This window comes from Petromyzon marinus, chromosome 35 (assembly GCF_048934315.1).
Source record: "Petromyzon marinus isolate PM22_M1 ecotype Great Lakes invasive population chromosome 35, UKy_Petmar_22M1.pri1.0, whole genome shotgun sequence".
NCBI classification, from domain to species: domain Eukaryota; kingdom Metazoa; phylum Chordata; class Hyperoartia; order Petromyzontiformes; family Petromyzontidae; genus Petromyzon; species Petromyzon marinus.
The window spans coordinates 2,118,308-2,142,716 of NC_133701.1; the positions used below are offsets into that span (position 1 = coordinate 2,118,308).

At 49.1% G+C, this 24,409-nt stretch overlaps 1 protein-coding gene across 1 annotated transcript; it reads left to right on the plus strand.

Annotated features, from left to right (window-relative positions):
* The first annotated feature begins 213 nt into the window (after window positions 1-213).
* LOC116948823 (transcription factor Jun-like) lies at window positions 214-4,455 on the plus strand. Its single transcript, XM_032965946.2, has one exon. The coding sequence runs from the start codon at window positions 805-807 to the stop codon at window positions 2,098-2,100; it is 1,296 nt and encodes a 431-aa protein (XP_032821837.2). The 5' UTR covers window positions 214-804; the 3' UTR covers window positions 2,101-4,455.
* Window positions 4,456-24,409: the final 19,954 nt, after the last annotated feature.

The following is a 24,409-nucleotide window of genomic DNA, read 5'->3' on the forward strand; positions in this document are numbered from 1 at the left end:
AACAACCCGCCAACGCGGTTACGTCATCCCAGCGTGCACCGCGCTGTTTGGGGCGTGACGGGCCCGCGCACGGGATGCCATGGCGACCGCGAGGCGGACCAATGGGGATGCTCGCTCATTACGTCATGGGCGACCAATGGGGGATCCTCGGCATTACGTCATGGCTATTCGGGGGCCGCGCGAGCGCGCTTATAAAAGGGGGTGGCGGGGCCCCCCCGCGCCACTCACTCGGCGGGAGACGCCCGTGGTGCTTATGCGTACGGGACGTGAAAGCCTTTTGAGACTAACTGCTCACGCGTTAACTGGTTAACTTGTTTGGTGTAGTTGACTTTTGGTGTAGGGAGGGGAAGGAAGGAGTTTGTGTGACGGAGTAAAAAAAAAGTTAACTTTTGTCAGTTTCGTTAAGTGTAAGTCGAAGAGACAGGCCCGAGTTTCGTTTTTTTGTTATAATTCCAACTTTTGGCTGACGTCAGTGTCGGAGTGCGTGAGGAGAGGACACGTACTCGAGTTGCGTGTTCCTCGCAAACCACCAGCGACTTCGGTTTAGGTTCGACACACTCCTCGTCGCGCTCTTACTACTTAGAGCCAGTCGCAGTCTATCGAGCAACCCTAACCCCCCCCCTGCCCCAAACTTGAACGTGTCGTCTTCAACACCGGGGACTTGACTTCAACTTATACCCGAGAAGCCGAGGAGGGAACGGAGCAGAGGAGTTTCCCGCGACCGGCGTCTTCCACCACCTGTGTCGTCCAGAACCGCGCGGGGAGCAGCGGGTGGCGGTGTCACCACCCCACCTCCCCCAGTGCATGAACTCCAGGATGGAAGCGACCTTCTACCACGACGACGCTCTGAACGTGGTGGCCCCTCACGCCGACTCCACCCGCTCCCTGCACTCCTCCTTCTCGTCCTCCTCATCATCATCCTCCTCCTCGTCGTCGTCGACGTCACCGTCGACCTTCTCCTATGGCTACCGCTCGGCGAACGCAATGAAAAAGAGCCTCTCCCTTAACCTCTCGGACCCGGCCAGGGCCCTCAAGCCTCACCTGCGAGCCCCGGGCAGCGGCGGGGAGACTGCGGCGGCCGCTGCTGCGGCGGCTGCGGCGGCGGCGTCATCCAGCAGCGGAGGAGCCGGAGGCCTCTTGAAACTCGCCTCGCCCGAGTTGGAGAGGCTCATCATCCACTCGAGCAACGGCCTGGTGACCACCACGCCGACGCCCACGCAGTTCCTGTGTCCGCGCAACGTGACGGACGAGCAGGAGGGCTTCGCCGACGGCTTCGTGAAGGCTCTGGAGGAGCTGCACAAGCAGAACCAGCTGCAGGGCATCCCCTCGAGCGGAGCTGGGACGGGAGCGACCGCCGCCTCCGTCACGGTCGCGGCCGCCGCTGCCGCCGCCGCCGCGGCCGCCGTGGCCGGTGCCGGCACCCCGCTGAGCCCCGCCACGGCGCTCCAAATCGGGGCCATGGCCGCAAACTTTGGCATGGAGGCGCCCGTCTACACGAACCTGACCAGCTACCACCAGCACCACCATCATCACCACCACCACCAGCATCAGCAGGGAGGTGGTGGCGGTGGAGGAGGAGGGGGAGGCCCGGCCATCGGTGGTGGCGTGCAGCCGCCGGCCACGTACCCCGGTGGTCCACCCTCAGGCTACCAACCTCGGCTGTCTCTGCAGCAGCAGCAACAGCAGCAGCAACAGCACCCACGCCTGCAGGCTCTCAAAGAAGAGCCGCAGACGGTGCCTGAACTTGGCAGCAGCAGCTGCTTGGCCATCGGCGGCGGTGGCGGCGGCGGCAGCTCCGTGGGCACGGCGAGCGCGTCGCCTCCGCTGTCGCCCATCGACATGGAGTCGCAGGAGCGCATCAAGGCGGAGCGCAAGCGGCTGCGCAACCGCATCGCAGCCTCCAAGTGCCGCAAGCGCAAGCTGGAGCGCATCGCGCGCCTCGAGGATCGCGTCAAGGGCCTCAAGACGCAGAACGCCGAGCTGGCGGCGTCGGCGGGCGCCCTGAGGGAGCAGGTGGCGCGGCTCAAGCAGAAGGTGATGAAGCACGTGCACGGCGGCTGCCAGCTCATGCTCACGCAGCAGATGCAGCACGGATTCTGAGCTCGTTTGTGACTTGGCTGCCGACGATCTTTGCGTGCCCCACCACGCAACGGGACGGGCTCTTGACGGACGGACCAGCAAGAGATGGGAGGGGTGGGGGGTCCTCACGTTGGTGAGGACACGCGCACACACGCGCGCACACACACGTGCGTGTGTGCGCGCGTGTCAGAGTTGCTGACACAGCAGCAGCAGCTGAATCATCACGGGAGCCGTGGTGGACTACTTGAAGCCATCTCAGAGTGCCGTGTGTCCGCTAAACCGCGCGCCAAGTATTGGCGTGGCGAGCTGCTGCGCCTCGCCAGTCGTGACGGACACGCCGGTGGACTGACTGTGTGTGTCCCGCACGCCTGCAGAAGACGCGTCGAGCACGATGCTGTTACTGCCCACTGATGCACTGTTTGTGGTGTACGTACTCAGCCCGGCTCATCTCCGGTGTTAACAACCGAGTGAGTTTGTGCGAAGTCGGCAGTGCTTCTTGAACTATGGAGAGACTCGCCCCTGCCATAGGACCGTGGACTTTCCACCACTGCCTCGGCGCTACGAGTGGAGAATGGAACGCCTTGCGATGTTTTTTGTTAGGAGGGAGAAGCGTTTGCCTTTTTAACTTTTACGCACTGCTTTCGGCGAGGTCGAAATGGGATGTCTTAAAGCAATGGGCCTGATCGTGGGTTTTACTGTGTTGTGTAGCACTGCGAACGTGTAACATAACTTTATACATGCTCGTTACGTGTACTACATTGATAGTCCTATGTACTATATATGTACTATATAGTATATACAGTACTGTATCTGAGTTAAACCTCAGTAGGGAAGTTCAGTTGAAATTTCTATCGGGGCTCTCTCCAAACTTTTGTCATCCATTAAAATGAACTGGCCCTCGCCATAGGAATGTGGAAGTTCCAACAGCTGGCTTGGCGAGAGCATAGGCACTCACCGTCACCTTTGTGCCGTGTACAGTATATGGCGTGTCTTTAAACAGCACCTTGGCTAATAAAGCGCTGCGAGTATTCACGTCATCAGTTAAACGACTTACCATGTACTGCATAACTGATCCCTCTGGCCCAGACTGCAGTGATAATACAGTACTGTATACAGTATATACTGTATCTAATACCATACAAAGTGCGTAAAGTGTCGAATGTGTCTGTGTTCAAAAGTGCGGTCGTGGATTGATGTGGCCGCTCTTGGACATCACTCGGCCACGGTAAACCTTTGTAAATGTTACCATTTTTTCTCCCCTCTAACGTGTAACAGAATGTATGAGTGTGTGTGTTTTTTGTTTGCGTTTGTCATGGCTACTATTTTGTTTGTACTTGCGTCAGTTTTCGTGACGCCCAAAACAGCCTGCCCGGCACTCGCATCTCGTCCATGACATCTTTCGCGTGCGTCGTTTCACTTTATATTTTACAAAAAGAGGGGGCAAACGAGAAGAAAATAAACTTCACGTCGTGGTCGTACTGGTAAAAAAAAAATACACCATTCGCCCATATTTCCCGATGCCTTCGTCAAGACGTTCTCTCTACAAACTTCGACCAGAGTTTGAAGCGAAGTGGGCGACTCTAACCCTTCTTCCTATTTTAAGTTAAAACTAGCGCGCACACCTTTCGCCCAAACAGATTTGGTGTCGACGGAATATCGCTTTTGTAGGCATAAATCATGCTGGACTGTTAACAAAAAGACCAAATATGTTTTTTGCTTGTCCAATCTTGAGTTTGTGACGTCTATCTGAAAGTGGAATTTAGTCAGAAAAAAAAGTCACAGAAGTGATTTTTTTTAAGTTTGAAACTTGAAATCTTTTGAGCTTGGGGAAAGTCTTTTTGTACACTGATAAAGCCTTATTTTGTAAATTAAACTAAATAGCTCTTGACTAAAACAAGTCAGTATTACCATAGCTTTTAGACTTCTTTTGAAAAAAACTAGTATTGCGTGTTAGAACTGGTGTACAAAGTGTTAAAATGTCTTAAACGTATCCTGAAACCAAAGCCTATAGTATAAATATGCAAATGTAATTTGGTGAGGCTTTTATGTAAGTTATTTTTTTCCATTTTATTTGGCACGTGTAACACATTGATTGGGTTTGACCCAGCTCCTAGCGCTTGTGTTTAACATGGTTTTATTCATTCCGAACGTGACTGTGTGACGATTAGTTCTACACGCTTTCAAAGCGCTTCAACACTTTGTAAGGATATTTATTAAAACGCAATAAAGTAAACGAGAGACTTGCAGAACTGGATATTGTGCTTTTGTTGCAAGTACCAAGTATATTGTCTGGGCGGGGTGATGCTGTGGCCTGTTTACAGGGGTCAACTTAACTCATCATTCCTGTGGACAATAAAATGAGAGTCGCCGTGAAAAGACAGTGGTGGTTATCCTTTGGAAAAACTGATTCCTGCTATAGAAATTAGACGTTCCCATCACTGGCTGGCTCACCATTTGGAAATGAGCATTTACCCAATACTACGTACGGTGCGAAATAAGTTCATTATCAATTCAAGCGTAGGAAAAGCGACCTTTGACTAGTTTTCCATCATTTTAAAGCCGACTAATGGTCACGAACACTTTCCATTGAGCCACTCTGTATGGAGTTGGCAGTTCGTTTCTACGTCCTGCTATGCACTCTAACTTTGAGGTTAAACGTTCTTGGGTCATCCACAAAGAGTGTACCATTGTGTCCCGGTGTCAATGCACTTTGGATGTAAATTAACTTCCGGAAGACAATTCTCCCTCGAATAGTCGCACGTGCTGAAGGTTTTCTTAAACCTCCATTGTGGCCCGCCAAATTCCTATATTCGCCAACGCGATTTTTTTGCCTACTCATTCTCTTACACGGAAGAGCGCCGGGAAATCGCTGGCACGAGGGTGGAACTTTCCTATATTTAGACGGGCAAATAACCCCCCACCCGCTCCCCATGCAGATGCCATGCAAGGAGTGAGATGGAGGCCGCTATTGCCATAGCACAACCACGTAACTCACAATTGTTGATGTGCACCAATGTTTTTGTTACGACAAAGCGAGCAGGGCATCCAGATGAGACATTCTGCAACCGTTGAACAATCTCACACGAATAACAATTTTATATACAGTACGTAGGTTTGTTTTCAGCCCTTTGTCAATCCATACTTCAGGGTGGTCCTTGCCAGATGTACATTCATGTCCTGTCTAGAAATAGTCGCATTGACATGGTATGCGCTTTTTAGTTAGTAAATGAGATAGTGGACGACTGGTTGAAGTTTTCAGTCGGCTGGTGAGGAATGGAGACGAATAGCAAACCGGTGAAAATCGTATTCCACAAGTATATAATATGAAAACAAATTGCATAGTCATACAGCATTGGACAAACTTTACATGTTCACACAGACCAGGGATCGGCAACCGAATTAACAAGAAGAGCCATTTTTTTCGAATTAGGTCCAAAATACTAAATTTCAAGAGCAGCAATGAATACATAGACATTACGTCACGAAGCAGCTTGCAAAGAGCCGCACGCGGCTCCGGAGTTGGTAGGTTGCCGACAACTGCGATACAACAAACATCAAAATGTGTCCCTGCGTGGCTTTAGACTGGAGGAGCACGTGCTGCTGTGAGCGAGCACCTACGAAGGCCGGCACGGCACACGAGGGGGTGGGTAGCCACCATCACGCCCGGCCGTCTTCGTCTCCCCAATTGTGATGTTTACATACTGCACCAGGTACTCATTTGAGGCTGAGTCGACCTAGAATAGGTACAGGACCGGTTCGGATAATCGTCACTAGTGTTGGCCGTGAGTGGGAATCGAACCCGGCGCGCGAGGGGCGCAGCGCAACGCGCTAACCGCGACACTACCACTCCCCATACACACACACGGGCCACACACACACCCCACACACACATCCCACATGCACACCCCACACGCCCACCCCACACGCACACCCACACACACACCCCCACACACACCCCACACCCACACACCCACAAACACCCCCCACACGGGCCACACACACACCCCACACGCACACCCCACACGCACACCCCACACGCGCACACACACACCCCCACACCCCCCACACACACCCCACACCCCCCCCCCCACACACACACCCCACACCCCCACACACACCCCCACACACACCCCCACACACAGACACACAGGCCACACACGCACGGCACAACACACACTTGGCATACACGCACCCCCTGTAGTTGTGACAAGTGCAATGGCCCATCCTCCAATCCAGCACCTTCCCCACAGCCCTCATCCCCTCTCCCCTTCAGCCCCACCCCCCCTCCGGCACTCTTCCCCCGCCACCCTCTTCAACCACCCCTACCCCCTCCGTGCCGCTCAGCGCTCAGAAGTGTCGGTGGTCGTCTTCGTAAGTTTCCATCGACTCTAAACGCCGTTCGGCTGAGACTGTGCGTCCGTGACAAGTGCGGCACTGACGCTCCGTGAAGATGAGCCAGTGTAAAAGAGACTTTAGTGAAGACGTTTTATATTCTTGGTTCTTTCGGTAAAGTCACGTAGAAGGGAAACAATAAAATAATAAAACATATTTTTTATTGTTTTATATTTTTATTATTTTATTGTTTCCCTTCTACGTGACTTTACCGAAAGAACCAAGAATATGAATCCCTGCAGTCACGAAAGTTTTAAATCAAAATTGAAGACGTTTTGTTGCGATTGGACAACTTGACAAAGGGATCAACAGGTTGTCCAAAAGTTGGGAGTCGTACAAACAAAACAAAAACTCCCAGCGCTAAAAGGACCCCGGTCGGTAGACCAAGATCCCCGTGTAGCCTTTAACAGACTGTTGGGGCAAGTGCTGTTAGCGAGAACCTATGAAAGCCGGAAAGGCTTACGGGATGGATGGATGGTTGGCCAGTAGCACGCCCGGCCGCCTTTGTATCTCTAGTGGCGATGTTTACACACCGCACCAGGTACTCATTTACGGCTGAGTCGACCTAGGGGAGGCCCGGGACCGGTTCAGATAATCGTCACTGGTGTTGGCCGTGAGCGGGAATCGAACCCGGGTCGCCAGGTTCATAGCGCAGCGCGCTAACCGCTACACCACCGCTCCCCACGACACAAACAACAACAACCGCCATTCGCCACTAAGTGGCGGTGACGTCACCACGACGCTTGTGCCAGGCCATGTGCACCTTGAGGCCACGTGAAGTGTCGAACGCCTGCTGGCAGGAGGTCACGGGGCAGACCCAAGTGCCACGGGTCGACTGACTGAGATGACTGAGATGACTGGCTGATGCACCACCTGTGCTCCCTACTGTGTGAACCTGCTGTGCTTTAGCCACCCGGCGCTCCGCTCGTTGTTGTGAGCGTCGCTCCTCCACCCTGCGTTGTTGTTGGAGGGCGACTGCCTCCAACTGCCCAGTAGGATCCTTCACGAGCCTCCTCCACAGAGGTCGATCTTGACACCGCTGGTACCAGTCATCGGCAAGTCCACTCAGCTCCACGTCCTCCTGTACCACATCACTCCATCTCTTCTCTAGCCCGTGCCGCGCTCGTTTAGCCCCCCTCGATCCGGCCGAACAAAAGCTGTTTCGGCATGCGGTGGCTGGGCACGCGGGCTACATGACCCAGCCAACGCAGCCTTGCCTGCCGGAGCAGCTCACCGATGGGACCTTGCCCAGATCTTTCAATGATTTGTGAGCTTCTCACACAATCCAGCCGGTTAAACCCAGAATGGATCGTAGGCAGGCTATCCTAAATCTTTCTAACTGGCGAAGATGTTCCATTAGGGGGGTTGACGTTTCACAAGCGTAGAGAAGGGAGGGAATGACTGTGGCCGAGAAGACCGGAAGCTTAGTGCGGAGCGACAGACCAGGTAGCTTCCACACAGCGTTACGCAACCGATGAAAATATATTGCCGCTCGACTGATTCGGAGTGAGACCTCTGCTGTTAAACTGGAGCCGGTCATAAGCACACTGCCCAGGTATGGGAAACTCTCCACTCTCTCCACGACTTCCCTATCACCGATTGGGAGTTGTGGGGGTGGAGTGTCCGATGGTACAAAATACCCAGGCAGGTGCTTAGTTTTGGTGGGGCTGATGGTAAGGCCCCACCTCTTAGTGGCACACTCCAGTCTCAGCAGCAGCGTCTCCAACTCCTCCTCTGAATGAGCAGCTATTACCAAATCATCAGCATACATAACGTGGTGGAGCAATAGGGAGCCATCCCTTGACTGCACCCGGGCATCGATCAGCTACCCATTATATCTGTACCAAATGGCGATTCCCCCGGTACAGCTATTGAAGGCTTCACGAACTACGTGGTCAAAATAGATGTTAAATAATGTGGGAGCCAGAGTACATCCCTGTCGCACCCCAATGTGTACAGGGAATGGCTCTGACTCCCGGCCACGTAGCTTTACCCGGATCCACTCACCATCATGAAGGTACTTAATGATCGTAAGTAGAGGGTCAGGGACTCCAAAAGCACGAAGAACAACCCAGAGCCCAGGCTTACTGATGGTATTATAGGCCTTGACCAGGTAAATAAAGCAGAGATGTAGGTCTTGCTGGAATTCCCTACACCTCTGCTGTAGCAGACGGACAGAAAATATAGAATCCGTGCAGGACTGCCATTTCCTGAAACCGCATTGGGGCTTCGCAAGCCTCTCCTCAGCGTGCCTGGCAAGGCGATGTTGAATAATCCTTGCCAGGATCTTTCCCAGCACACTGAGGAGTGAGATGCCCCTGTAGTTGTTACAGTCTGTGCGGTCGCCCTTCTTAAAGAGGGGGACCACCAGGGCATCCTTTCAATCCTGCGGAACCCGTCCAGTGGTCCAGACTGTTGTTATGATGTCATATAAGGCAGTCTGTGCACAAACGCCACCCTCCCTCAGCATTTCGCTTGGGAGATCATCTCTGCCCGGTGCCTTTCCTGGTCTCAAACTCCGGATCGCCTTCAGTACTTCCTCAACAGATGGCACCTCACCTAGCCACTCACAGGGGGTGACTTCTTCCAATATTTGAGGCACCGCAGCCTCAGTAGGGTCATCCCCACTTTGTGCCACGATGTTTTCCTGGCTAAGGGATTTTCCCTCCACCAGGACCTCACAGAAATGCTCAGCAAATCTGCAAACCTGTTCGTGGGGGTCGGATATTGGATCACCGTTTTTTCCCCTAATGATGGTAATAGGTGTGGCACTGCAGGTTACTTTTTTGATGGACACACACACAGTGGCACACACAGTGACACACACACACACAGACACCATCCTCCCCGAGAGAGCCACAATCCGAGCCCAGATGTCTCATCGCATCTTACGTAAAACTAATTATCGTATATAAGATTCAAGTTGAACTAAACTTCACGACAATATGATGTTGATATTCTGGACTTTGTCCAGTGAATAACCGGGCAATACTGATCAAATTTCTTAATCGGAATGTTTTTTAATCAATTAAATATAATCAGTATGGTACATCATATGACCTACCAAATAGGCTTAACGTTATTCCACACACACACATCCCCGGCATAACACGGTATGGCATACTTGATGTCAGGGGTGGTCGGGACCATTTTCCTTAGGGCCAAATATGACTTTCAAAATCTTTATGGGGCCACACACGCGTTGACTGCGCTCAGCATTGGTCTTGCAATATGCACGCCGTACAGTATGCATTGACTGTGTTGCTCAGCTCTGAGCGTACCAACATGAGACACACAATGCTGCCAGGTCAGTTGATCACGTAGTAGTAGGAGGCGTTCGCGATCAATATCATCCATAATACAGGTTTGTTGTGGGTTAGACCGCGTAAATATGAATGCGTCGTTAAACCTAAACTAAATGTGCCAATTGGTTACTACTTCAGCACGCCGGTGTGTTGGAGAGTAAACACAACATTTACAATTCGAGCATCGTGACGTTTCGCTGGTGATTACAACCAGTCTCATCATGCGATTATCCAGAATTGTTAACATACATTCCCCTCTGTACAATTCATTTGGTGATGCTGCTGTAATGGCGCACAAAGCAACAACAAACTCAACACCTTCGTCACCAACACTGTGGCCTTCAAAGTAAATATAGAATTGGCGACGTTTTCGGCAATGACCCTCTTCTTCATAGTAAATAAAAAAAGAACAAGGGTTAATTGCCTGAAACGTCGCCTATTTTAAAAAAAATTCCCACCTCTTGCAGCACGTCTGTTCCAGTGCTGGAAGAGTATGCCAAAGTATCCTCAAGATGGGGCTCTCTGGAGCCCTCTCTCTCTAGAGGAGGACCTTTCACCAGCTGTGATGTGAGTAATACATTGAAGGGGTGCACCTCTAAGTTGACATTTTAGCATTCAAATGAATTATGAGCCATGGTAAACACGTGTGACAGAGACATGTGTCCATTACATGAGTGCAGAGTGCACGAGAGTTGTATCATATCGCTCTCATGTTTACAAAAAGCTCTATCGTTTGTGCCAAAACCTAGAGTCCATAATTGGAAGCAGCTGCACGAGAAGCAAACATGATACAGCATAGAACCAACACGCCGATAATCGTGCGGAGAAAATTACTCTACTAAGTTATTAACTCGTTCATTACTTAATCAGATATACCGTTTCACACGAGGGTGTGGGGTGTGTGGGTGGGAAGTCCAGCGTCTGACGGAGAGCAATGAGCGGCTCCGTGATGAAACTTGCATTCGTCCACTCATTCCCTTGTAGCTCAGTGCAGTGCAATCTGTGCAATGCTCTTGCCAGGTTCTATCGCTGCAAGGCTGGCTTGGAGTTGGGATTATAGGCGTAACAAGGCACTATTATTCGAGTATAAGATACGCCAATCCATAGCAAAAGCCTTTATTATACCCTCTATTCCATTGAACCTACGTGAACAGGTTTCTATGAGTTTATAAAAGATGATCAGATAATAGGAGATGGAGGTGTCACGTGTCGACGTCGTTCTCGCAGCAGCGTACCGGACTGTTCCGGCTGAAATTCATCCCGCACTTTAACCCCCTCACAGAAGATATATTTGTCTTTGTTACTCCAGCCACACATTCAGGTGCCATGCTAATGATGTGTTCATTTGTGTGTTATGAAGAAAGGCCATTGCCCAAAACGTCGTCTATTATATATATTTTTTCCCTTTTACGGCCACATTGTTATTGACAATGAGTGTTTGTGTCAGTCACAGGAAACATCATCATACTCTACAACCGGTACTTCCACGCACGTTACTAGTGCTGTGCTGTTGTTATTATTGAGCGTGCCTGCTGGTCCAGGCAGGGCCCAAGAGGGAGTGCCCCCCCCCCCAACCACCGGCTACAGCTGTTTACATTTACGTCAACTCTGAGCATTTTCACATTTATGGAGCGCTCACTTCCAATTTATGAAACATGCAGTCTGCTTTTTTTAAACAAAAAAAATATTTGTTAAAAGGCAAAGGTGCAGCCCCACAATTGCTTGTTCATCCCACCAGAGAGACATCGAGAGAGCACCTTACCAGGGTATTTGGGGCGACTCTTCGACTTGAAATATTTAGAGCCCCCCCCTCCCACTCCCTGTAAATGATTCCAATTGTGCTCTCAACATCATTGCCATGGGACGAAGAATCCATTCGGAAATCTCGCAAAACGGTGCACCCCGCGCAACCCTTTGATGCGTTGTGCGTGGCAGGAGCCGCTGTGAAAACACGGGGAGGGAGGGAGCTGGCGAGGGGTGGAGGCAGTGGGAGAGAGAGGTACGAGGTGGGGGGCCTGGGTGGATTCGGGGGAGCCGTGGGGGGGGGGGGGGGGCGAGACGAGAGGGCGCGAGTTTGCACGGCAGCTCGTGCTGTGTTGTGCACGGGACATATGCGTACGTGAGCATGCGCGTGTGTTCGTGTGTGTCCATATATGTATCGTGGTGTGTATATGTGTCCGTGTGTATAGTGAAGGTTAGCATATTAGGAGGCACATGCGGTGCATCTGCGAGTCATCTCAGTCAACCCATGACACCTGCGTCTGCTACGTGACCTCCTGCCAGCGAGCCTTCGACACTTCACGTGGCCTCAAAGTGCACCTAGCCTGGCACAAGCGCCTTGGTGACGTCACCGCCACTTAGTGGCGAATGGCGGTTGTTGTTTTCTGCACACCATATATACGTGGAGCGTTAGTTGCAGTGGTTAGTTGCACTGCGCTACGAACCCGGCGGCCAGAGTTCTATTCCCGCTCACGGCCAACAACAGAGACAATGATCTGAATCGGTCCTGGACTCAATCTACAGTGAGTACCTGGTGTAGTGTGTAAACATCACAAATATGGAGACAAAGTCGGCTGGGCGTGGTGTGTCGTGCCGGCCTTCATAGGTGCTCGCTCGCAGCAAATGCCCCAAAAGTCTGTTTAGGCAATAAGGAGGGATCCTTGCCTTGTGTACATAGTGAGGGAAAAAATATATTTGATCCCCTGCTGATATCGTACGTTTGCCCACTGACAAAGAAATGATCAGTCTATAATTTTAATGGTAGGTTTATTTGAACAGTGAGAGACAGAATAACAACAAAAAAAATCCAGAAAAACGCATGTCAAAAATGTTATGAATTGATTTGCATTTTAATGAGGGAAATAAGTATTTGACCCCTCTGCAAAACATGACTTAGTACTTGGTGGCAAAACCCTTGTTGGCAATCACAGAGGTCAGACGTTTCTTGTAGTTGGCCACCAGGTTTGCACACATCTCAGGAGGGATTTTGTCCCACTCCTCTTTGCAGATCTTCTCCAAGTCATTAAGGTTTCGAGGCTGACGTTTGGCAACTCGAACCTTCAGCTCTCTCCACAGATTTTCTATGGGATGAAGGTCTGGAGACAGGCTAAGCCACTCCAGGAGCTTAATGTGCGTTTTCTTGAGCCACTCCTTTGTTGCCTTGGCCGTGTGTTTTGGGTCATTGTCTTGCTGGAATACCCATCCACGACCCATTTTCAATGCTCTGGCTGAGGGAAGGAGGTTCTCACCCAAGGTTTGACGGTACATGGCCCGGTCCATCGTCCCTTTGATGCGGTGAAGTTGTCCTGTCCCCTTAGCAGACAAACACCCCCAAAGCATAATGTTTCCACCTCCATGTTTGACGGTGAGGATGGTGTTCTTGGGGTCATAGGCAGCATTCCTCCTCCTCTAAACACGGCGAGTTGAGTTGATGCCAAAGAGCTCCATTTTGGTCTCATCTGACCACAACACTTTCACCCGTTGTCCTCTGAATCATTCAGATGTTCATTGGCAGACTTCAAACGGGCATGTATATGTGCTTTCTTGAGCAGGGGGACCTTGCGGGCGCTGCAGGATTTCAGTCCTTCACGGCGTAGGGTGTTACCAATTGTTTTCTTGGTGACTATGTTCCCAGCTGCCTTGAGATCATTGACAAGATCCTCCCGTGTAGTTCTGGGCTGATTCCTCACCGTTCTCATGATCATTGCAACTCCACGAGGTGAGATCTTGCATGGAGCCCCAGGCCGAGGGAGATTGACAGTTATTTTGTGTTTCTTCCATTTGCGAATAATCGCACCAACTGTTGTCACCTTCTCACCAAGCTGCTTGGCAATGGTCTTGTAGCCCATTCCAGCCTTGTGTAGGTCTACAATCTTGTCCCTGACATCCTTGGAGAGCTCTTTGGTCTTGGCCATGGTGGAGAGTTTGGAATCTGATTGATTGATTGCTTCTGTGGACAGGTGTCTTTTATACAGGTAACAAGCTGAGATTAGGAGCACTCCCTTTAAGAGTGTGCTCCTAATCTCAGCTCGTTACCTGTATAAAAGACACCTGAGCGCCAGAAATCTTTCTGATTGAGAGGGGGTCAAATACTTATTTCCCTCACTAAAATGCAAATCAATTTATAACATTTTTGACATGCACTTTTCCGGATTTTTTTTTGTTATTCTCTCACTGTTCAAATAACCCTACCGTTAAAATTATAGACTGATAATTTCTTTGTCAGTGGGCAAACGTACAAAATCAGCAGGGGATCAAATACTTTTTTCCTTCACTGTATGCCGACAAAATAACTTTTTTGGGGGGGGGGGCGATAATTGTTTTTCCCTCACTGTACACTGTATGCATGTACGTGTCATCATTCTCATCAAGAATGATCGATAGTCAGGAATTATTCAGTTCACAAGTTATTTAGTTCAAGGGCTATTGCAGGGCATGTGAGATGGTGCATGGCTGACTGTGGATGAGGCATTCAAGGGGAAATAAAAAATTGCTTCGTGATGTAATCTTTCAGAGGCTGTTCTGCAGCTCGCAAAGCAGTGCTGTCGGTGACTCTCCCGTGCATGTTCGGGTTTCCCCCGCGTGTTCTTGAGGGTAATGTCCGACGTTTCGCTCCACGTGCTAGGAGCGTTCCTGAAGAATTCAGTTCGTTAACAGGCTCCCGACAACGCGGAGAGAAACGTGACGGGGTGACACTCCCTCCCTAAAATAAAACACACAACGGGGGAACTTTGGTGTTAGGCGGTTGTTAGGGCTCATCATCTCACGTGGTGTTTGTTTTGTAACGAGCATTTTCAGAAATGCCGGGGAAGTAAGTTAGTTCCATCTGTTTCCGCGACTGTTTTTTTTTATTTAAACACAGCATTTCCTTACGCAGATTGCAAACACAAACAGATACTGTGTGGAAAACAATTGCATATTTTTGTAACTCATAAAGAGGATCTATGCAATCACATTTAATCGAGTAGAACTCCCTTTATCCGTCGCGGTGTTGTGGGTAAGGAACATCGCGGATCCTATTATCTGCCATGAAATCTGCAAATTTACTCCGCTTATCCAAGAGGAGAAAACAAAATTGCGGATAATGAGGAAGAACAATCATACATACATATGCAAGGTTTCAGGAAGGCTTTTCAGAATGATTTTGACCCTGGGAAGTATATACAGTAATTAGCAATACTAATTTTATGACGTAATCGCCTTGCCTGGCTTATACTCTTAGCAATGGGTTTTCGTGGCAAGTTTTGGGGCCAACTCTTTCGTCAATGTGGCCGGTTTTTTCCCCGAGGGTAAGTCCGTAACAGCAGCACAATGTAAAGCAAAAACTCATTTATATTATATTATCATTACAAGAGTTATCGTGACCCCAAACGTGTACAGACAGACGGACAAAACGAATGTATTCATGCTTTTAACATTAGTTGCAAAAACATTCTCGCTTACTTTGTTCTGGACAGTTTGACTCCACGTGTAGTTAATAAAATCATAAAAAAAACGTTTGTAACGTTGTAACGTTAGCATCTGCCCCTGCCTGACCACGCTCTGGATTTTCTCTCCATTATAGTGGCAGTTTCCAACATCAAACCAGGTTTGAGATGAGAGGGAGGGCCTGCTCTCTCCAACAGCCTCTCTCTATCGGAGGGGAAGATTACGTGGAGTAACATTGTCCGCTTAGTTATATTTATTTTAGCAGAAAGGGAATGGTCTGCAATTCAATTAACACCATTAGCACTGAATACTAACTGAATTTTATCACAAATTAGCGTTATTGGTGATTGAGACTTTACTTTATTCAAGGGTCACAACTAGATTAAAACAAAGTCAATTTTGTAAACATTCACAAAGTGTAATTATGGATATTCGATATATTTTGACAAACGCGTGTCACCATTGACGTTGAAGTTGTGCTCTCGCAACCGTTTGCAAGTTGGATTGGACTCTGCGTGTGTCAGTGGCGGGTGTGGAATTCGTGGGGAGTGGTGAGATGTAATTCATGACCAATGCACCAGCGCTCAGAATACACAAAACTCACATTTGCCTCTCGATCGCGCAACCCGCGGAGCGACAGTTGGTGGCATCAATTACCGACTACCCCACGTGCGGTTCGACGAGCTAAAGTGACCGTACAAAAGCGAATGTAACAGAGTTTATGGATGTGTAAAAAAAAGTATTACGAGCCAAGTTATTTTACGGGAAATTATAGTTGATTTATTATTGATATTCATATGTGTGTGTGTGCAGCATGTTGGAGTTGTCCCGAAATGTGGTCGTTTGGCTCCGCATTTGTTTTACTTTTCCTTGCTCATTTGTTTTAATTAATATTGTCATTTTGGTGACCTAGGCCACTCATGGTAATGATACTATCCTGGTCTCTTGAGTTGTCAGCTGGTTAAACAAAATAAACAAAACTCGCGCAGTTTATGCTAAAAATGAGAAGAAAGGCCGCTACACGATCTCAGTTTCTCGGCCGAATTGACTGTCTTCTCACTGAAGGTTGGTGGAGAATTTGCGGTCTCCCATGCTACAATGTGTTCTACAAATCAGAAATGGCAGTCTCCAAAAATTGGGTTCGTAAATTAAGTTCAATCATTTAACCACGATAAGAGCAGAGCATTCTTGGACACAATCTCTTTCGTAGGGAACTGCTGTTTGTGTTTAGTTTGTTGTCTTTCCCCCGCACCTCCTATTAGCATGGTTGGCTACCTACGGTGCGAAAGAAGTTGAGCATACAGTACATACATTAAATAAACACGAGAGCGTCTTTTTTAGGTTTTTGGTAAGAGTAACTTCATGTCAGAAGAATTCATGTCATGAGCTGTCTCGGTCTTCCTGCTATCAGTGGCCATTTGGTCCAAACTCTCTGGGTACATTGCGCACCCACAATCTGCTTCTCTTTGAAAACAATGCCCATCCTGAAATGATTTTCCGCCTGGTGGAAAGACTTCCTTGGGTCAATATTGAAGATGGACAGCTGCGCTTCCACAGCAACACACACACACCACACAGATGTATGTGTGTGTGTGTATGGTAATTGTAAGCACCCATAACAGTCAAGTTCAAGAGGTCATCACGGCCACTGCCAGTGGTGCCCCCCACACCTCGACACGCTACACCGCCGCAGCTGTTGCAAAGTCAACACCTAACTTTGCAAGGGGCAGCTCTTGCAATATCCCACCCAGGGCTGACCCAGTCGGGATGGGGCACGGGGGTGAGATGGGGGAGGGGTAAGGGGGAATTTTGCCCCAGGCCTAAAAAAAAAGAGAGGGCCCCACAACGGGCCCTGTTTTGTGTTATTGTTGCGAATGCATAACGGAGCCCCACGTGGCGTTCTCTCCTGGGCATCCAGAATTAAGCGATGGAATCGGCTTGCATGCCAGAGCTAGGCAGAGCTATGCATTGCGAGACTGTGAGAGGTATACGCACGTATGTATGAACTTCTTTCGCATAGTACGTAGCCAAACGTGATAATCGGAGGTGTGGGGCAAGACAGCAAACTAAATAAAAAAAAGCAGTTGTAAAGAAATGAGTTTTCAATTAACATTTAAAAGTTCATAGCTCCAGTGGCTTCCTAATATCAGGAGGAAGAGCGTTCCAGATGGACGCAGAAGTGCATCTGAGAGCGCGCGATGCGGTGACGTGTTTGGTTAGCCAAAAGCCGCTGCGAGGATGACCACCGGAGTTTGCATGATGGTTTATGCTCCTTGACAAGATCAGCAAGGTATTGTGGTTCATTTGTGGAAAGCACTTTGTGTGTAATGAGTGGCGAACCTCTAATGATGTATTCGTTCAGCAACCGGAAGCCAATGCAGCTCGGCGAGCACTGGACAGATACGGTCAGATGGCCATGGCTTAGTGAGCCCTTAATCCAGCAGTGGATAATATCTGCTTGACGGTGATGATGACGACGACGGAAAGCTCAATATTACGGCCTGGCACTTTGTAAAACTGACCTGGTTTGTATACATTACCTCCCTTTTATGAATCCACTGCTGGATGAGGGCCTTCCCATGCTCTGCGTGGGATGGGAGTTGTTTCACCATACTTCACCACGCTGTTCAGTGCAGTTTGGTTCATGTAGCAAGCAATCATTTTGGAACAGTATAATGGGGTTTGCAGCACTATAGTTTGTGTCTGTAACACATTTTATCATTTATTTAATAAAAAAAATCCATATAATCTCAAATGTGATTGTCTTGGGCGTTGCTTCTTTTGGAATTGTTTTTGTTTGTCTTAAAACTTTTGTTTAAACCGTTGTAATGAATATAGCTGCGAGATATGACCACAAGCTGCCATTGGGGATGCACGGTTCTAAATGTTGTACGACAGCTGTGCACATCCCGGGAACAAAAAAATATCTGAAATATTTGACATAACTCAACACGTGCCCAAAGCCATGATAGCACTCGACTTGAGCCAGCCGCAGATGCTTTGAAACGTATAACTTATCTTCACATCAACGTGACGATGTTAGTCTAGAAATGCGTAAGAATAACAATTGTACAGCCCGAGGATGGATGAATGCATCCCCATGCTTGGTTGCTCATTGGACTTATTTTGTATACTCTACATCACCAAGGTGGTATAGTGCGGGTTGACGAAGTTAGGTGGTCAACCACCACTTCCGATATCACTCACCACCGATGATGATGGGTCGTGGCCGGGAAGTGAACTCGGGTGACCGGGATCAAAGCGCGGACCTAACCACGGTGCTGCTGCCACTCCCTCTGTAAGAATGTGTACAACTACCTCGATCCCGCCTACAGTAGGGAGTCATCCTCTTCCACAACAGTACAGGATGGCTAAAAGAGAACGTGACGCTTTAATCTAGAAATGTTGACCTGCACATTAAACCGGATGCTGTAAGTAAGGTTTAAGATGTTACAGCATCGTAAACCCTAGCGGCGCCATGGGGGGCTCTGCTGAAGCCCCCCTCCCTGTTTAACATTCACCCCGCCCCCCCCTCTCCACCCGTTCCCCATTAATAAAAGGTAACGCTAAAAGTTCGTCTTCAATTGTACAATACATGCAGCTTTTCGCGTTTTTTAAAAATCAGACTGGTAAACGTATAATATTATTGGTTAAATTAAAAAAATGCATTGGAATACAGTACAGTATACCACATTGCTCAAAGGTGGTCAAGGTGCAGCCCTGCAAGTGCCTGCTCACACCCGTGCTGGCGTAAAGGGCCTCCGCCAAAAGGAGTTGCCTCTGGATAATGTTTTGGCCTACTCTTCCAGACCCACGCTTTAGCCCCACCGCGCGGTTAGTCACGTGTGGTGGGGAGACTGGGCCAGCCGACCCCATCTGGGGTTTTCGAGTTGAGCGCGCGGACCATCCCACCACGACCACATTTGCTATCGCAACCTAAAAGCGAGTTGGCTGCGAGGCTGTGGGCATCTGAAGGGCGTTATATTAGGGGCGTTATATTAGTTTCATAAGGGCAGCTGCAAGGGCTGGCTGGCTTGTGTTTTTTGTGCTATGAGTTCCAAGTGTTACATTCTTTGGCCAAAAGTTGACAACCTCGCTCAGCCTTTTCGCAGCATCTTTTACAATTGCATTATTCCATGCGAACCCATGCAACAGTTACCCGTATGGGAGACGCAATCTTGAAAGCGCGGTACAAGCACGTATACACATGCACAAGCACGCGGGGATATGAGACAAACATCACCCGTGTAAAAAAATGGGTCCATTCTCTCCTCCGGCCGCTATGGGCAGTAATTTCACACAACTCCCCCTCTGCCCCCCACCTCTCTCTATTTAAGGCCTCGACACAGAGACGTTGTCTTTCTGTCTGCCTATGTGTGTGTCTCTCTCTGTTTGTCTCTGTGTCTCTCTCTCTGGTTGTGTGTCTGTCTGTGTGTCTCCGTGTCTATGTTTTGTCTCTCTCTCAAATTTAGCAATCTTTGGAAGAACGTAATCAACTAGGTGGGGTGTTGACTGTTTTGTTGGTCGACTCTCTGTGTTGTATTGCATTATATTTCCATGCTTACTAGGTTTGCTTTCTCATTCATTTGTACCTGATGATGGTTGCTTTTGCTGCAATCGAAACGTCGTATTCTATTATTTAATTTATTTCTGCGTTACTTTACTGAAAGAACCAAAGAGTAATCACCCGTGTAGCCTCAACAGACTGTTGGGGCGCAAGTGATGTTAACGATCAGCGCCTATGAAGGCGGACACGGCACACGAGGGGGTGGGCGGCCAGCACCACGCCCGGCCGCCTTTGTTTCCCCAGTGGTGATGTTTAGACATCGCACCAGGTACTAATTTAAGGCGGAGTTGACCTAGGGGAGGCCCAGGACCGGTTGAGATTTTCCTCGCTGGTGTTGGCCGTGTGCGGGAATCAAACTCGGGTCGCCGGGTTCGTAGCGCTGGGAGGCTATACCGCTCCACTACCGAACTCACGTGAACTCACACACACGTGCACACAGGCACAAAACGAGACCCAGACGTGCAGTGTAGACATGCAAACACACACACACGAGCGCCTTCCTTTTGTTAGCGCACATGGGATAATCCACTCACCTAAGTGGACAATGTCTCCATATATCGGTCTCTCCAGATTAAAAAATAAAATAAGTTGTCTTTATGGAACCCATCGTCAGCGCGACCTTGTGGAAGTGTATGTGTACTGTATGATCAGACTTCTTTCGCACCGTACGTAGCCAACCGTGCAAATAGAATTTGCACATTTTTTATTTAAAGCTTTCGTGACTGCAGGGATTCATATTCTTGGTTCTTTCGGTAAAGTCACGTAAAATAATACAAATATAAAACAATAATATTCTCACGACGTTTCGACTGCAACACAAGCAATCATCATCAGGTGTGAAAACCACAGCAAGAAAATTTGAAAAAAGTGGCGGTTATTTTTAACGTTAGCACCACGGAGAGCGATTTGACAGTTTGTTCAGATGGACGAGTCCATCTATGTTCGGAAAAGAGGAGGGGTGGCTTTCAGACCGCGTCCATTATTTTCGTGGAGGACCCGGAGGTAAACCCACGTGGCCACGGTGAGAGAAACACGCAAACTCCAAATATACAGCAGGCGTCAGGGTCGGGATCAAACCCACGATTTCCCGTATACCAGGCGAGGTAGTTAACATCTCGCCACCGTGGCACCTTACTACGTGTGAACCCCTCAGAACTCGGATCTTAAGCCACGTCCGATGGCGGAAGCACGGTTCCCTGCTGCGTCCAGTAAACGAACCACTCGGAATGCGGGCCCCACGACTCAGGTTCGCGTGGATGCCTCGCCGTGATCCTTCACAACACTTCTTCTCAATTCAACACATTCTTGACATTCCGGATGAGACTCCGAAATGTTGTTACATAATTTGAATAAAGAGCTTCCTCTTTTTCTGTGTATTTGTTTGCTTTATCGGTCGTGTAATGGTTAACACGCTGGACTAGGAATCCCAAAGGTCACTGGTTCGATCTCCAGGCGCGGTAGCCGGAACAATGGTTCAAGTTCCTCAATCTCCCTCATCCCCTCCCCAAACCGCCAGCAGTTGAAACGGCTACACCACAGTTAGTCGATCAGCTGGTCGAATTATTGCGGTGGAGGTAAAATGTGGCTATTCCTACCTTCTAGAGGGCGGTTATCTGCGAGTGGAGGCTCTTCTTTCACTCGTGGGCGCAGCACGACATTGCAGGGGCGGCCCCTTTATCCACCTGCTGTGGGAGCTACCGTGCCGGCACCGTATGTTATGAGACTCACGCCTTTTTGCTTTACGGCCTGGTTCAAACAACGCACAGGAACGTGTAAAAAACATTTGCATTATACAACAAACCCAAAAAAAACATCAGCAGTTCCTGCTGAAGTGCACTGAGGCCCTCTTGTCTGGGGTCACCATCACACACACACACAAACACGTGAGAATACGCGACCCAGTGACGAGGTCAGCAGAGATACAGAGATAGACAAACTCTGGGCCGGTTTCGCCCTTGTTAGGGCTCATCAGTACAGACGGGTCACCAATGCAAAGTATGCTTCCACGAACCACGGACGAGGAGCCTTCGCTCCCGCATCCTGACGGTGTACCCGCAGCGTTCAATGGGCCGCGCACTTCCAGATTCAATTGCAGTCCCGGTGCTCTTGACGCTTCGAGACCGGCCCATCGACGCGGGTGCTCAGAGCTCGCCCACACGCTCCTGATTTGGGCATCCGGTACTGAGTCATTACCTGTGCGTGGGCGTGCGTGTGTGTATGTGTGTCTGTGTGTCTGTGTCTTTGGAGATTTCGCAAGGCCTTGTTGCTGTGTTGCCTAATGAATTGTTTTAAACACTCGGCATGCGAGTGAGTACACACGGTCACACTTGTGAGTCTCACAAGAGTTTGGTTGAACGCTACAAGTCGTTGATATTGAAAACAAAAATAAACTTCACACAGACGCCAATAACAGTGCGTGGACTTATTAGGAACAAAAAAAAACCATACAATACACGAATGGTCCCGTTTGGATACAAGAGGCGACGTTTCGTGCTTATGGCCTATTATGTGTGTGCACCACTTCCATCATAACCAAACACGCTGCGTTTGCAGTTTCGTGCGCCGCTGAGAAGGAGATAAACACGATGCCCCTCGCAACAGATGATTACATTCCTGTTTCGCAAACATTTTGTAGAAATCAAGATAATAAATAGTCTAAATAAACTAAACAAAAAAAATCTACCTTTTAAAACATCTGATAAGAAACAAAGAAATGAGTGCATCTTTAATCCAGGCGAACACCTTATCTGCTGGGCCTTGAACTGTATAAACTATGCGATGTTGCATGTACGCAATCCCATGATTTAAATCAATTTAGAAATTCACAACACATGCCTTGCCTTGTCGATTATTTCCAATTCATGACGTGTGTGTGTGTGATGGATAACGATATGTCCCACTGACACTTCCCGCGAGCATTACTTCACATTGCAGTCGCCGCAACGATTCGGAAGCCGACCGGTCCTCTGCACTTTTAAATAGAGATAGAATTGCTCTTTGTGTTTCGATTGGCACGGTTGGCTACGTACGGTGCGAAAGAAGGTCGACATACGTACGTGGACTGCAACGTATGTATGACGCACGACACAAGCATGACGCGTGGAGGGGTCGCCAATCACCGGTGCAGGTGAAGCCTGCTTGGCTTTTGAGATCGGGCGCGCTACCGATGATTTGTGTTTTAAAGCAAATGGTGTGTGACCAGATTTGCAAATGGTTTTAGCAACGTGGACACAATTTTGGGGGGCGCGTCTTATAATCCGGTATCACAGCCCTGTAATAAATCACTCCAACTCCCTATCCAGTCCCGGGGAGTCACCCGTCCCCCCCTCTCCCCGGCATCTACTCGCAAGCTACCTTTGAGTCCATACCCAGATCGAGTTTAACATGATGCTGATGCCGCCGTGGCGGGGAGGTAAGGCGGAGGTAGGGCGGACGGGGTCGGGCTGCCTGGGATGGGGTGGGGATGGGCTGGTGGTGTCTGGGCAAGCTCGCACACGCCGTGCCCTCTCCCCGGCACACCCTGCCTCCACCCCGCCGCCAACGCCGCCCACGCCTCGGCCCCACACGTCACCGTGACGGAGGAGTCCGCGATTAAACAAGGCGGCGTTATTGCGAGGCTAGAGGCGTCCCTGCTCCGCTCCCTCCCCTCCACCTTCGTCCCAGCTTCCCTCCCACGATCATTCCCTCTCTGCCAGCTCATTCACCCTTTCCCCCCGCCCGGATATGACTTGTCACCATACCGCCCAGCCCAGTGTGTGTGTTTTGTGTGCTGGTTGTGCGGTGCCTCGGGTGAACATTATGTGACCGTCTTTACATGATTGAATGAACTTGCACGTGACTTAAAAAGCGTTTTGAGGGGCACCCCTGACTAGCACGGTTGGCTATGTACGGTGCGAAAGAAGATCAACATACATGTATTTTGTTTCAACTCACTGGTACCGCTGGAGTTTAATATCGGCTCCTATCGCCAGATTGTATCGGGGCTTTCCCCCCCCTTAAAGTCTGGATTCTCCTGCAGGTGAAATCGCCACTTTTTTGCTGCTTTGCGAAATCACCAAGACATTGCCAATCATCCACTCACAAATCGCAGCCGGATTAATGCAGCGGATTTAGGGCCCTGCAGATAGGCCTCGGCAAGGTAAGATAAAAACAACGAGCCTACCTTTACCCTACCTTTTACCTTACCACAATACAATCACTCTACCCTACCTTTTACCCTTCAGCAGGTAAGGTAAAAGGTTAAAAGCAACGAGCCTACCTTTACCCTACCTTAACCCGACCTCTTACCCTTACCCCAAACAAATTACCCGATTACAGGGTAATTACTGGGGTACTACACATGAAAAAGGTTTATAACAGGTAAATGCTAGGTAGAGTGCTTTACTCATATAGAATACTCTAGATTATTCTAATTTTACACGCTTTCTTTTAACTCACTCTGTCTGTTGTCGTTGTTGTTGTTGTATCCTCAAACCGTGTAACTCAATTTTAACCCACTTCCCAATGTGGTTTCGACTGCGAACTTGGTATACTTATGACAATACTATATTCTATCATTAAAAATAAAATAAAAATATTTTTAAACATTATTTTTCATGTTATGTTTCGGCTTGGGTCTAATTGTCCACTGTCAACTGAC